Source organism: Myodes glareolus, chromosome 1, assembly GCF_982192425.1.
Source record: "Myodes glareolus chromosome 1, mMyoGla1.1, whole genome shotgun sequence".
In the NCBI taxonomy this organism is placed as follows: Eukaryota; Metazoa; Chordata; class Mammalia; order Rodentia; family Cricetidae; genus Myodes; species Myodes glareolus.
The window spans coordinates 27500617-27516471 of NC_142026.1; the positions used below are offsets into that span (position 1 = coordinate 27500617).

The following is a 15855-nucleotide window of genomic DNA, read 5'->3' on the forward strand; positions in this document are numbered from 1 at the left end:
GCCCTCTCTGCTGAGTTAGAGTTCAGGCTGACTTCCTGCTCTCGGCTGTGGGCCACAACTCAGGGTCTAGAAGCCTGTGAGGAGACCAAGGATCAGAGCTCAGCCTTCTATGACCCTGGCAGGAGTTGGGAGACAAAAGGTGGCAGCTTCAGCAACAGGTGGGTCTTTCTCCCTCTGTAACTTTGCCCTCTGTCAGCTTGGGTGATTTCATGTCTTGATTAAGTGGCTGCAGCTTCAGTCAGTCCAAAGCCCTGGACATGAAGAAGTTCTGCACTGTAGTTAGAGAGGAGAGACAAGAAAGAGGTAGGGAGAGGGAGACACGGAGACAGTCAGAGAGTGACAGAAACACACACACACACACAGAGAGAGAGAGAGAGAGAGAGAGAGAGAGAGAGAGAGAGAGAGAGAGAGAGAGAATCAGAGACTGACAGACAGAAAGACAGAGAGAACCCTCTGAGCTTTTAAAACTGAGTAAGATATCTGCTGACAAGGTCAGCTTGCCAGAATGTACAGTCATAACATTCTTGTGTGCAACACTGTCAGCTGTCAGAAGGAGACTCTGGTCACAGCTGTAAGGGACTCCTGGCGGCCTCTGTGACACGGTTCTGTTGTTATCTCAGGAACTCTGAGTGTTCTCAGTCCCTCTGCCTCTCCCTGCTTTCACTAAGTCACCTCAGGGAAGAAATTCAAATAGCAGAGTCTCAGGGTCAGCAGCTGGCTCCCCTCTGTCCTGGTCTCCTACCTGTCTGGAAGGGTGTGTCACCTAGGAATCTGTCCCAGACTCACTCCTGGTCTGAGCTCTCATTGTCAGATTTTAATCCAAGAAGAAAAAGAAAATAGGCCCATGCTAGTGACGGCCATGGCAAGCTGCACGTTTTTCTTTTCACTTCAGCGTCCTGTCCTAGGAGGTGATTCCTCTGACAAGGACATGGCCGACCTCTGTCTGCTCCACAGTGGTGATCAGATGTGCTCCTCAGAGACAGGGCCAGTCAGGGTGTTTACTCCTGCACAGGAAGTGACACATTTCCTGGACTGCCGTTGAACCTAGGGCCTCGACTGTGCCTGACTATATGTCTCTACCTAGTTTAAAGATTTTAGAACTGAGGTTTTGCTATGACACTCAGGCGGGCTTTAAACTCATTCAACAACCCAGTCTGACCTTGAACTTGTGATCCTGTCTCATGTTTGGGTCTTTTCAGTGACTGGGGTTTCAGGGCAGCACCACCAGGCCTGTTTCATAATAAGATGTGGTTTATAAGCTTTCAAGCCTTGTGGAAATACAGAAAAGATACAACCACTTTAACTGTCCTCCATACACACACCCCACAGTTCCTAGTCTTGGGTTCCGCCTTCATATACATATCAGACAGCTTCTTTTTGCCCTTTTATAATGCCGTCTAGGCTGTTGGATCTTGAGAGGGGTCTTAGGTTGTCATTAGGTTGTCAACAAGATTGTGTAAGCTCTTCTGTAGGCTACACTTGTTAACTTCCTGCCCATCTTCTCCCCCATTTATATCAGTTTTGAGGTGCTTTGAGGACAATTACCTAGTGTCTTCTGGTCATCCTTCCAGGTGGGGTCCTCCTGTGTCTTCCAGACTGCTGTCCTTTCTTTATTATCCGCTTGCTGTGGTTTACAGCCCATCTCACTGATGGTTGGACCTGGGCTGCTCACACCACGTTTGGCTTTTCACAAGATATTATTCAGGATTTAAACACGTTCTTCTAATGTCCGTGCCACTTATGCCAGATTTTTCTCAACAATGAGAGGAAATAGAGGTTGCTTGAATCTGCCCTCAGTACAGTTCTGGTGGCCATCGATTGTCCGGAGTCCATTTTCACAGTTTATGGCCTAAGTTCTGGAAGCAACCTGTGAAGGTTTTTTTCTTCTCACTAAGATTTTTTTCTTACATCTTTATTGTAATCTGCCTTTATTTTTATTGTTTTTTTTATCCTATTTAAATTTTCCTGGGATTGTAAGTTGATGTCATTTATTCATTTGGGAAATCCCCGGTCACTATTTCTCCATAGATTACTTTCTTATTCCCTCCATTTCTGTATCTGTCCTCCCTTCCCCTTTCCTCCCTCTTTCTTTTATCCCATCATCTTAGAGTATTGGGATTCTTTTCTTTTGAAAAAAGATTTATTATTTATACTTTATGTGTATGAGTGTTTTACCTGCATGTATGTAAGTGTACCACACGTGTGCTTGCTGTCCACTGATGGCATAAAATGGTGTTAGATCCCTTAAAACTTTAGTTATGAATGACTGTGACCCACCACATGGATTCTGGGGATTGAACTCAGATCCTCTGAGAGAGTAGTAAGTACTCTTAACCACTGAGCTATAACTCCATTCCAGAGAGGAACAGGTTTCATTCTGACATTTTCATGCAAGCATACCAGTGTTTCTCTCTCTAGGGCTAAAGGGATGAGGCAGGTTCCATGTCCAGACTATCTCTGATGCTCCTTCCTGAATTATTTTCATTTATAATGTCTTTATTATATATTAGCTGGATGTTTTCTATTATTCTGTCTTCTGAATCGTCCCTTCACCAATAGTGTGTTATTTTGTTTTTCTAGTCTTCTCTTAAAACCTTCCATCAGTTTGAGAAATCAGAGAGCTAGAGAGATGGCTTTGTAACATGATGGCTGGGCTTATTGGTGTTTCTGTCCTGCCATGTTCCCACAGTCAGCAAGTCCAAAACAAAATCATACAGAGGTCTCCATAAGATTATAGATTGATTTCCCCATTGGCTCAGTCTTCTTATTAGCTCTTGTAACTTATATTAACCCATTATTCTGATCTATGTTAGTCATATGGCTTGGTACATTTCTCAGCAGGGCAGGTCACATTCTGCTTTTTTGTTGATCTGGGAAGGACTGGGGAGGAATGGGTTTCCTCCTTCCCAGTATTCTCCTGTTCTCATCACCCCGCCTCTACATCCTGTCTGGTTGACCTGCCTATACTTCCTGCCTGACCAATCAGCATTTATTTAAAACATGATTGACAGAATACAGACAATTATCCTGGACCACTTCCCCTTCTTTTAAAGAAAGAAAGAAAGAAAGAAAGAAAGAAAGAAAGAAAGAAAGAAAGAAAGAAAGAAAGAAAGGAAGGAAGAAAGAAAGAAAGAAAGAAAAGGAAAATATCCATGGTCAATTTTTGGTGAATGTGGGTGTAGTATTCCAGGCTACTTCTGGCTGGTTGGGGGCGCTGATAATCTTATGGGGACCTAAAAAAATTTAGAATTATGATCAAGTCCTGACTGGAGTGTCCTGTGAGTCTTGATCATCTCAGGCAGCAGTCTTGAATCTGTTCTGAATGTAGAACTCAGACATCCAGGCCATCTGTTCCTACTGGAGATTTCTCAGGTCATCTTCCTTTAAGAAACCTGATTTTTCTTAACTCAGAATGAATCCACAGTCCCTCATTTCCTGTGGAAACAAAAGCAAAATCTCTTCTCCAAAGTAACATACCTTTTGACTTCAATATGCAGTCAAGGTGGTTTCAAAATACCTATCTTGGATTAATTTAGCAACATTTATAAGCAAATATCTTTTAGTAGCTGTTGCTCCTTCTTCAGCATTCAAACAATTCAAAAAGAGCATAATAGCATACAGTATCCAGATTCTCTGTGTGCTTTCCATCTTTATGCAGCTTTATTTTAAACTCTATTTCTTTTTGAGACAGGGTTTCTATGTATCTTTGTCCTGGAACTCACTCTGTAGACCAGGCTGTGCTTGAACTCACAGAGATATGCCTGTCTCTGCCTCCTCAGCACTGGGATTAAAGGTGTGCGCTACAATACCTTGAACTCACAAAGATCTGTCTGCCTCTGCCTCCCAGACTTTGGGATTAAAGGTGTGTGCTACCACACCTTGAAGTCACAGAGGTCAATCTACCTCTGCCTCCCAAGTGTTGAGATTAAAGGTGTGTACCACCACACCCAACTACTCTCTTTCTTTCTTTTTTACCTTAAGAACTTTAACCTTTAGCCTGCATATATTTTTAACTCACTATAATCCATTTAGAGGTTTTCTTTGTCTTTGAATCTCTCTTTACTGTATATCTCTCTTTTTCTGACTACATGAGTCTTTAATTTGCTAAGCAGTATGGAGAGGATTAAAGCCATAGCTTTGACCGCTAAATCCAGCCCATTTCTTAGCTTTCTGAGATTTAAGCCTCATGGCTGAGGTACCGGCTGTAGCCACTTTTATTACCACAACTCTATGACATTTCAAGGTCACTACCAGCAAGCAAGCTACAGCAGTGTGCTTACAAACCACATTCAAATGCTTCGTAGTTGGACCGACTGCCTGAAAGAGTCAGAGTTTACCCTGGCAGGATGGCCCAGAAAGCCGGCATTTTAAAATGGCACAGCTTTTTCCCTGCTATCACTGAAAACCAAAAGGCATGTGGTCAACTTTTACCAACACCATTTAAGTGTTTCTTGGCAGAACCTCTTAAAAAAGAGCTGCAAGGTTTTATAGCTAAAGCTGAGTCATGAAGTCTCTCTTAAATGAGAGCGCTTGCTTGCCTCTAGCAAGCAGAGCAGACCCGAGAAATTGCTGCTACCAAGAAAACATGCTTTACTCTGTTCTTTCCTAAGCTTTCTCAGGCTTTCTGTGGATACAGTTATCCACGTGTGTGCCATTCTGTAACATGAGGGCCTGCTTGTTGGGGTTTCTGTCCTGCCCTATTCCCACAGCTGGCAAGTCCCAAAGAAAATCACACAAAGGTCTTCATAGATTATAAACTGATTGGCCCATTAGTTCAGGCTTCTTATTAGCTTTTGTAACTTATATTAACCCATTATTCTGATCTATGTTAGCCATATGATGGCTTGGCACCTTTCTCAGAGGGCCAGCTCACATCCAGCTTCTTCCTTGATCTGGGCAGGACTGGAGAGGAATGGGCTTCCTCCTTCCCAGCATTCTCCTGTTCTCATTGCCCCACCTCTTCTTCATGTCTGGTTGACTCGCCTATACTTCCTACCTGGCCAATCAGCATTTATTTAAAACATTATTGACAGAAAACAGACACTTATCCCACACTATGGCTCAATAGTTAAGGGCATTGGCTTCTCTTTCAGAGGACTTGGCATGCATTTCAAATTTTTTTGAAATGCTCTTCCCAGCCCTCTAGTTTTGCTTTGGGATTTTTCATGATAAGGTTTCCTTGTGTAGTCTTGGCTGTTCTCAAACTTGCTCTGTAGACCATGTTGGACTTGAACTCACAGAGATTTGCCTGCCTCTCTATCAAATGCTGGGATTAAAAATGTGAGCCACCACCAACTAGCTTACTCTCTTCTCTTGGGATGCTTTTTATATTTTTTTAAAAAAATGTAGTATTATTGTTGTTACAGTTTTTATTATACTTAGTGAGTGTGTGTGCATGTTGGGTGATTGAGTGTGTGTGTGTGTGTGTGTGTGTGTGTGTGTGTGTGTGTGTGTACACCCATGATGCAAGAGTGGGCATGATGGCTGTGTGTGTGTATGTGTGCATGATGCATGTGTTTGTGGTGTGTGTGTGTATATGTCTGTGTGTGCATGTTAGAGCACATGGAGGTCAGAGGGCAACTTTATGGATCCTCTGGGTGCCTTTACTTTCTGAGACAGCTCTCTGACATGCTTTTTCCCAATGCTTGTTAAATTATGTGTATTTACTTTGGAAGCATAAAGTCTTAGTTAAAATTATTATAATAAAATAACAAAAAAAACCACTTTTGTTATCCTCTGGAAGTCATCTACACAAATGAACATCTTACAATACTCTAGGAATACATAACATGATGTGAATTGCCTGAATTAAAAGAGGTGGTTCCTGCCTGGGTTCTTAGCACTTGAGGGGTTAACAGGAGAATTTCTGTCAGTCTGAAGCAATACTGGTCTCTAGAGTAAATACCAGGCCACTATGGGCTACATAGTGAGTCAGTGTAGGCAGAACTTTCCTCTCCAGACTACCTGTTCCCAAATAACCGCAGTCACATCCAAAGTATCTGACTACGATACTTAATATAAATGACAAATACTTAGAGCTGATAGCTCAGGCTGATTGCTACCTGACTCTTACTTACATTAACTCATATTTCTTATCAATGTTTTGCCACATGGCTTGTGACTTTTTACTCATTTTTGACACATCCTGCTTCCTTGGCTGCTGGCTAGCACCTGCTCTGACTCTGCCCTTCTTTCCATCATTCTCCTATTTTGGCTGTCCCATCTATAATCCATGCTTGCCTACTGGCCAATCAGGTTTTATTAAACCAGTCTGAGTGACAAATCTTCAGTATGCAAAAGGATTCTTTCACAAGATTTCTCCCTTTTTGTACAACTAAAAAAGGTTCTAATTTTAATATAGTAAAATTATATATAACAAAAGCACTTACTAAGTAAGAATTACAATTCAACAAAGACTCCAGAAAGATGAAATGTTTGGACAGGGACATCATTTGGACATTGTCCAAATTTGGACAGGGACATCAGGCTGTCTGGACTGTCACCCAAAATTCCTCTGTACAATTATAGCATCCAAATCTGACCTACAGGCCTAGCATGTCTGGGAGACTTTCCTGTGACACAGGGAGTTCTAAAAGACTGTCCTATGTTGTCTTAGCAAAGTTCAGCAGTCACCCTTTTTTGTCCTATTGGTCCAGTTTGGACAGTAACTGTAAGAAATTGAGGCAAGGGTAGTTTCTGTCCACATGGCTAGCCTTTGTCATAAAGAAAGAAAACTCACATAGAGTTTTTCAATGCCCATCATCTTCTTTGAAGAAGATTGGTGCTGCCAGGAGTAGACATGTTTCACTGTCATGAAAAATCTTTGGCTATTGAACATATTAAATGCCATATTTTGTAGGTCTTTGTAGTGTCTGAAGACAATCTATCTAAATATATCTACTTATGACCTTAAAAACATATCTAACATGAGTATAAATTTGATTATTATTGATGACTATTAATTTGTATTTTTAATTATACATTATATTTAAATAAATCACATAAGCACAATACCCCAAACAAGAGTAGAAACATACATACTGTGCAACAAAATGAACTTTAAATTTGTATCAAAATACAAAAATCCATATAAATGTAAAATAGTTAAGACTAGTAGTTGTTGTGAAAGTAGATTCAATAATCTATACTTCTATCCTATGCTTTCTATATACCCCTTTCTCTTTTCAGAAAGAGATCCATGAATCTAATCTCTTTTATCCAACTTTTTTCTGACCATTGCCAATAGCAACTTGTAACCAACCCCCCTTAAATAATAATAAATATTCATAACCAAATAACCCATTTATTTGGACCATGAGCATATCTAGATTACTTCCTGTTGCTTTGGGGCATTGGTAAACTTTGGGGGAACTGAGAAAATTTAGAATAATTGTTAAGTCTTGACTATAGTATTCTGTGAGGCTGGATTGTCACAGTCAGCAGCCTGGAAGCTGTTCCAGATGCTGAACCATCATTTTTATTGATATTTAGTTTCCTTGCTCTGAAAATATTTAAACTTTTAAAGGTAACATACATATCTGTATTGATATAAGTATAGATTGTACACTGTACACAAGTCAGTTAAAGACATTTTTGCTATGTGTTTTAGCAGGTAAAATATATATCACATATCTTGTAGTTCATTTAGGTTTATTTTTTGTTTGTTTGTAGCCAGGATCTTCAGTGAGTCGTCCTTGATCAAATCTGATTATTTTTATCCCAGAATGAATCTACAGCCTCTCATTTTCTGTGGAAATAAAAGCATAACTTCTCCCCCAAAGTAACAAGTCTTTTGACTTGAATTTTGAAGTCAAGATATTTATAAAGTATATAGGTTGGTTGAATCTAGCAGTTATTATAATCTAATGTCTCTTAACAGCCAAAAAATTCAAAGACACCATATCAACATACAGGATCCAGACTGTGTATTTCCCATGTATTTACACGGCTAATTATATTTTTATTACTCTATTCCTTTTTAAAAAACCTTTTCTACCCTTTTCTTTTCTCTCCCAATCCTACATATATTTTTTAACATACTGTAACCCATTCAGAGGTTTTTATTTTCTGTCTGAATCTGTCTCTGCAGGCAATGGCTGGGAGAGTCTCTATACTGTGGACTGTATATGAGACTGCAGTGTTGGGAATAATGAGTCCTGGCCTTCAGCTGCTCTTCCCTCCTAGAACCTTCTAATTAAAGTTACTAGAAACTGTGCCTAGTTTAGAGGATCAGAGGATGGGATTATCACCTGTTGGCCATTGACTGCAGTGTATTTAAGCCTACATGGTGTTAATAAAGGGGGCTTTCTGAACCAGCATTGGCAGGTCCGTGTGTCGGTCTGTCTCTGCGTATGTCGGTTGGTCTCTGCGTGTGTATTCTCAACCTCCAGCCCCTTGCCCGAAGCTCGAGAAGTGGGTTCTAGGGCACAGAGCGCAGACACAGGGGCGCGGTGCGCGGCACTGCAGAACCTGTCTTATGACTTCGCTCATAGCAGTTGGCAGCTGGGTCCATCTCACAGGCAGCTGTTGGGAGAAGTGACTGGCAGGAGACTGTGAGACTGGCTCTATTTAGAACCCTTTTTTACGCTTTTTTTGGGTCTTATGTGGATCTATGCCCCGCAGTAGGTGCCATTCATTGGCTTAGTTTTCCTGTTCCTGAGCCGCTCTCAATCACCCAGAGGCTTAATGTTAATTACAAATGTTTAGCCAGTACCTCGGGCTTCTTACTACCTAACTCTTGGGTTTAAATTACCCCATGTTTCTTATCTATTGTTTGCTACCTGACTCATGACTTGCTACTCATTGTCTACACATCCTGCTTCCTTGGCAGCTGACTGGCATGTCCTTGGACTCTACCCTTATTCTTCCCCTTATTTTTCGAGTTTGGTGATTCCAACTATAATTCCTGCCTGGCTACCAGCCAATCAACTTTTTATTAAACTAATCTGAGCAACAAATATTGACAGTATACAAAAGGACATTCTCTCTCTCTCTCTCTCTCTCTCTCTCTCTCTCTCTCTCTCTCTCTCGCACCCATACTATTCTTTTTAAAGAAAAATTCTTTTAATTTCTTTTCCAGGTGTATCATTATGAATGATGATTTTTGTACCCTATAACTTTACCGAATCTATTAATTAGTACTAGTATGTGTGTATAATCTTTGGGACTTTGTACATATAAAGTAATGTTACTTTCAGTTTTACTTATTCTATGTTCCTCCTTCCCTTTCTTCCTTCTCTTCTTCCTTTCAGTACAGTATAAAGAGAGACTGCTGAGAGTGAACATCCTTTCCTTGTCCCTTTCCTTGTCCCTGACCACAAGGGTAAATGCTCTAAGCTTTTTTGCTTTTGAAAATAACATTATGGCTTCCCCATATATGATACTTATTATACTGAAGTACAGTTCTTCTAGGCTGAATTTTGAAAGATTTATTTCTATCATGAATGCATGCTGAGTTTGCCCAATACCTTTTGGCATCTGCTGGCGGTACATGGTTTATGTTTGCCTTGTATTAATGCGATGCATCCCATTTACCCTTTTGCAAATGTTGAAGCATTCTTGCTTTGCAACATCCTGTTAAGATGAGAGGAAATGCCTGACATTTGTGGAAGGATTTCTGCATTGGTTTCCTGTTCATGGGTTTTATAAACAAGGCTAAGAGGCTCCTTCCTCACAAGCACCAGAACTTTCCTCTGAAGTTAGGAAAGTATCAGTTTGGTTAAACACTGTGTCTGTGACACAGGCTGGCTTCTTCTGAGCCTGGACCTACCACTGTTTATGATTCTTGGTCTGTCCCAGTTAGAAGCTATGCTCTGGAGTTAGGCAGATGGCCAGTTTGACGGTTGGCCTAGGTGAGGCCATAGATTAGGCTCTGACCAGATGGTGTGCCTTGCTATTGGACTGTTTGGATGGGTAGAGCCAAGGTTATGCTTTGCTGTGAGGCAGAGCCAGCATATTGTTCTGGGGAGTGAGCTGTCTCTATCCAGACTGTAACACTGGCTTGAAAGAGCTGGTCAGTGTGGTCCCAGAATAGATGGAGGCACAGCCTGGTTTTGCACATCACAGCAGCAGACTGAGTTCTCCCATAGGATGTCACTGATATGGAGGCACAGCTCCATCCCCAGCATGCCATCCCTGCCCCCTTCTTTGTTTCTCCATGGTCTGCTGCTGAGTCATCAGTGTTCTTCATTGAGCAGAACAGATGGAGCCCTTCCATGGGCACCTGAGAGTTCTGGGGAGCTCTTATGTTCTAATTTGGTTCTGTTTCCCCACTATAAAGAAACTTTAGATCCAGGGCCACTACCTTGGTAAGGCCTGTTCCAGCCTGAGCAAGGGGCAGCGCAGTCAAAGTGAGACTGCTTCTCTTGTCCTTCTGATGTGAGTTTTGCAGCCCATGGGTAAGGTTTAGCCTCCTCCTCCAGTTCCTGGGAGGAGGGGGATGATAGTTACTGCTTGATTGTTCTGTGCTAAGAGTTAAATTCTTGGACATCCTGACATCAGCAAGATATCTTTTTAACCTAAGTGTTGTCTGTCACCTCGTGACATTCCTGTTCAGACTGTGGGAACATCCAATCATATAGTGTTAGTTAGGGTTTCTATTGAAGTGATAAATCACCATGACCAAAAACAACTTGGGGAGGAAATGGTTCTTTTGGCTACACATTCACATCACAGTCCATCAATAAAGGAAGTTAAGGCAGGAACCTGGAGGCAGGAATCTGAGCAGAAACTATGAAGTAACACTGCTGACTAGTTGGATCAGTTTGCTTGCTTATATACCAGAGGACCAGCTGTCCAGGGGTGACAATGCCCACAGTGAACTGGGCCCTCCCACGTCAATCACCATTCAAGAACATGCCCCACACACATGCCTACAGGCAGTTCAGAAGGAGGCATTCTTTTTCAACTGAGATTCCTTTTTTTCAGATAACTAGCTTGTGCCAAGTTGACAAAAAATAAATAAATAAATAAATAAATAAACAAAATTTTAAAACCCAAACCAGCTAGAATACAATGTGTGTTTGTTCTTCACAATATCTGCCTTTTCCCATGCTCCAGAGGGGAGAAAATGCAACCTGTCACCTTTAACGATCTTCTCATCTTTTTGGATATCCACTTTCACATTTTTGACAGTTTATTGAGTATAATTTACTTGCAATATGATTTACTATTTTAATGTACGTTCCAATGACTTCCACAGAGCCATGCAGCAAACAGCACAATTCAAGTTTGGACCTTAGGCCTTCCCCATCCCCTGAAGACCCCTCACAGCTGGGGACAGTCCATTCTTGGTCCCCTTAATCCACGCAACCACACATGCATCTGTCCCTATAGAGAATTTCTGGGCATTTTATAGATATGGAATTATCCCTTAAATGGCCTTCTGTGTTTGGCTTCCTTTATTAAGAAAAAATATTTTTGAGATCCATTCACGCACAGAATTTATTAGCATTTTGCTCCTCTTGGCTTGTTCAGGTTTATTTTTCCACCCTCCAATGAACGCACATTTTAATTCTTCCTGACTTTTGCCTTCAATAATGCTACTAGAAATATTTGCATATAAACTGGTGAGAATATTCCTTTTCACATGTATGAGAGAACATAGTGGTGGAATTTTTTAATCATAATTTACATTATGTTTCACTTTATTTTTCTATGTGTGTGAATGTGCAGTATACACGCATGTATGTAAAAACATTCACATGTGTGAGGGCTTATGTGTGCAGATGCACATGTATGAATGTGCACATGTGTGTAGAAGTCAGACGTTGATGCTGGGAGTCTTTGTCCATCTCTCTCCATCTTACATAACTAGGCAGGTTCTCTCTCACTTGAACCCAGAATGTGGAAATTTATTGCAGTTAACTCATTTTATTTATTGGGGTTAACTCAAGACCACCTATCTAATGTCTGTTAGTTCTTTATAGTCTTTCTTTCATTTCCGCAAGCACGTAGTCCAAAAGTCCTGATAACCATTTCCCCATGATATTTCCCTCCAGGATGTTCACAGGACACAAGGACACAGAATCTATATTCCTGCTCTTCAGAATGCTTAAATTGGACATTTCAAGTGCAATAAAAGATTTATTTCCTTTTCTAGAGGTCCTCCGTGACTACAATGTCATCAGCAATAAACAGTATGAAGTAAGTGAAGTTTCTTACATCCTGACCCAGAAAAAAAAAACTCCAAATTAAGTTACACTTTGATATCTTGAACCAAACTAGATGACTGGCAGTTTAATTTAAGATTGGACTTTAATAAAAAATAAAAAAAAAGATGGAGTTAATTTTTAAACAAAGTTTTTACCTCTCTGCTTGTGTGTGTGTGTGTGTGTGTGTGTGTGTGTGTGTGTGTGTGTGTGTATTCACATAGGTACTGGTGCCCACAGAGTCCGGAAAAGAGTTCCAAATTTCTGGAACTGTAACAGGAGATACAGGCAGTTGTGAGACACCTGATATGGGTGCTGGGAATCACCCTGGGTCCTCTGCAAGAACAGCACATGCTCTTAAACCACAAGCCAGCTCTTCAACCCTGTACCCAATTTTTGACAAAGAATTATTGACAAAGTTTTCGTAGCACTTTGTACAGATATTAGTTACAATAATAAATTCATGAGTTGTGCATCAGAATTCTTAACTCAGGTTTAAAATCTGTCTTTCCGGGAACTAACATGTATCATGTAAAATTTCTGCAAGTGTTCTCTCCATTTATCAAGGGGAGGAGAAGCAGAGGCCTCAGGAGATGGTCCTGCTTCTATCTGAGGGGAAGGTGTTCCGTGTTCCTTTCTGGAATCAGGGTGAGTATTGTTGAAGACAAGCCAGAGCAGAACAGGTGTTCTCCATTGATGTGCAATGTCTTATGCATTTCACACCATGTAAATTACGCAGTTAAAACTAAACAGAACTAACAAAATAAACGAAAACTCCAAGTGATTCTGATTTACTATTGAATTATTTTAATGAACTGCCTTAAGGGGTATTTCAGTGAGCACATGTTATATTAGTAGACATCTATTTTAAAACCCTACCTCGAAGAACATAATACCTACAGAGTCTCTTTTGGAGCAATTTTTTGAACCTATTCATTTTTATTTTATGTATACAACTGTTTTCTCTATATGTGTGCCTATGCACCACCAGTATTCCTGGTGCCTTTGGATGGCATAACAGGGCTCCAGATCCCCAGACATTGGAGTTACATGTGTTTGTGAACAACATGAGCGTGCTGGGAATAGAACCCAGGACCTCTGCAGGAGCAGCAAATACACTCAACCACTGAATCATCTCTCCAGCTCCTTTAATTTTTTTTTTGCTTTATGAATATTTGGCCCTCCAGGAGAGTTCACGGTCAGAGGGAATGGACACCTAGTTTCCTACAGGAAGAAAGGTGGTGTCAGACTAACAAAATAGCATTGGTCACCTGCCATGATAGCTAGCCAATTTTTGTTGTTTTTTAAGAATGAATCTCTTATTTTTATTTGTGTACAAGTATTTTGCTTGTATATATGTGTGCACACCATTTGTGTGCCACAAAAGAGCACCAAATCCCTTGGTTTTGAGTTACAGATGTTTGTGAGGTATTGTGTGGACACTGGGAACCGAACTAGGGTTCTCTGCAAGAGCAGCAAGTACTCTCTAAATGAACCATATCTTTAGTCTCTCCATTCTAAATGCATTTATTACTTATTTACCTGTAAGTATGTGTATGTTTATATTGTGTGTACATGTGTGTATGAGCCTGCTTCTCTGTACGTGTAGAAGTCAGGACAGTCTGTGGCTAGTTGGCTCTCCTCATTCACCATCTGAATCCCACTGACTGAACTCAGACCATCAGGATTGGTGACAAGTACTTATAATCCATTGAGCCATCTCACCAGTCCCATTGTTAACCCTTAGCCCTAGTGTTCCTTTGTTACAGAGAGTGGCCCTTCTTATATGTCATAGAAATGATGGTTGGAGCTCAAAGTCACTAGCTAGTATTTTCAAAAAGAAAATATGTACTTGTTTCATGAAGTAGTCATGCAAATATAAAACTTTTCACTAGAAAATATGTCTGTTGCAGATTGAGGTACACTAACTATAACTGTTTCTTAGGGTTCTTCTGTGACCTGAAAGTCTGCATTTAAATTTTCTCCATTAAATATCTTTTAAGGATTTTCAAGAATCCTTTGGAAACCTGATCCCTGTACGAAAAGTGGTCTACAGAGTCTTGGAAGAACTGGAAAAGAAACATGACCTGAAGGCTCTGAGGCTTTTGTTCTGTAAGCAAAATATGGAGGCATACCCTGATTTGGAACACATTTTTAAAAGATTTAAAAATGGTAATTGGACTTAGTATCACCCTTGGAGATCACAGTCCTTATTTCCCCTCAATAACCATGTATTAAACATCTACCATGTGTCATATACAGTGTAGCACAATCTGAGCTAGAGCAGTTTAAAAACTAACATGTTAATGTATCATCACAAAACATACATCTAATGACTACAGTTGACACGCTCCCGAGGTCTGCTAGACTGGGTAGTTAGGTTAAGACAATGAGAGCCCCATGAGCATCAGGCTATGTAGAAGGCAGCAGAAAGAACTCAGTCCCAGGAGGGTAGCACTGCGGTGTCTCTTCAGTGGAGCCCTTATAATATTATACACAAGAGTCCATCAGGTTCACTACCACCCACCTTGAGTGACAGCTCAGCTGTGGGTTGCAGGATCCATCTTAGCTTAGCACCACATGCTCATAGAAATCAACAATGTGTGAGCCAGTTCTTCAACCCCATTGTGACCATCTTTAAAGCCTGCCCATCATCCAGCTTCCCTTTGGTATGTGCCAGATCCTCGACCTTCCATCCAGGAAAGCCCCTCTTTCTTCTTACAATTGTGACAGCCTGGAAGTTATGTTTAGATTCTATTTTTTTTGTTTTGTTTTGACGTCTACCTCCCCTGCCCTGTGAACACTGGAATAGGAACACAGCACAAATGTGTCTTCTACTGTTTTAGTCTTGACCTTGAGTGCCTCCTTTCTGTGTGGGAAGCATAAAGTCTCCCCTGTGGGAGTCTTCTCTGTCCCAGGAAATGCTGGTTTGAACTTTCTCATGTTGGACACATTGAATATGGAATGATGGCAAGACTGGAAATTCCTAAATGTGTAATGCAGAAATGTTGCCCCTTGTCCCTGCTAAAGATCTCTAATCGCTTCCTCTTCTTCTTCCCTCTTCCTCCCATTTCAGTCTTACCACAGAACGAATCATGGTCCGAAGAATTTGATAGAAGGGACCCAAACTCACAGCTCAGTGTTGAACAAGGTAACTATACCTGAAGAGAGGTTCTTATTGCCACAGAGACCGTCAAGTAAAGGTGATCCTTAGCAGAATGTGACTTGGGGAAAAACAGAAAGCAGTGAGGGGAGTGGCTATGAGCCTGGTGTTAGCTTTCCTGCACTGGGACAAATTACTCAGGAGAAGCTGGGCACTCAAATTCTGAGGCAGAAGGATTGTGAGTTTGAGAGCAGCCAATTATACGTAGTAAAACTCTCTCAAAAACAAAACAGATACCTGAGAAGTCAATTAATTTCAGTTCATGATGTTAGGAACTTCAGCCCAGATGGTTTGACCTCATTTGTTATGGGGCATGACACCCCCATAGGAAGGGATTGGGGGAAGCAAGGCTGTTTACTTCATGGTGACCTGGAAGCAAGGAAGGAGTGGATATGCCTGTGTCCTTCAAGGATACACCTCCAGTGATCTAAATTCCTTCAGCTCAGCTCTACCTATTAAAGGTAAAATCAACACCCACTAGTGCCATTCTGAGGGGAAAACCTCTAGAACATGAGTCGTGAAAGGAGAATGCACTTGAGATCC

At 41.0% G+C, this 15855-nt stretch overlaps 1 protein-coding gene across 9 annotated transcripts in view; it reads left to right on the top strand.

The window, feature by feature from the left end:
- The window catches only part of LOC125396887 (nuclear autoantigen Sp-100-like), a 60741-nt gene continuing 44886 nt past the window's right edge, over positions 1 to 15855 (top strand). For 3 of the 9 annotated variants that reach the window (XM_087905021.1, XM_087905022.1, XM_087905025.1), the window contains exons 1-5: positions 1 to 158; positions 12000 to 12144; positions 12717 to 12797; positions 14153 to 14321; positions 15226 to 15300. In XM_087905021.1, coding sequence (XP_087761147.1) covers positions 12001 to 12144; positions 12717 to 12797; positions 14153 to 14321; positions 15226 to 15300 — 469 coding nt within the window. In that variant the 5' untranslated portion in view covers positions 1 to 158; position 12000. The remainder of the gene's footprint in view (positions 159 to 11999; positions 12145 to 12716; positions 12798 to 14152; positions 14322 to 15225; positions 15301 to 15855) is intronic. The other 6 variants (XM_087905024.1, XM_087905023.1, XM_087905026.1 and 3 more) reach the window with 6 other exon arrangements.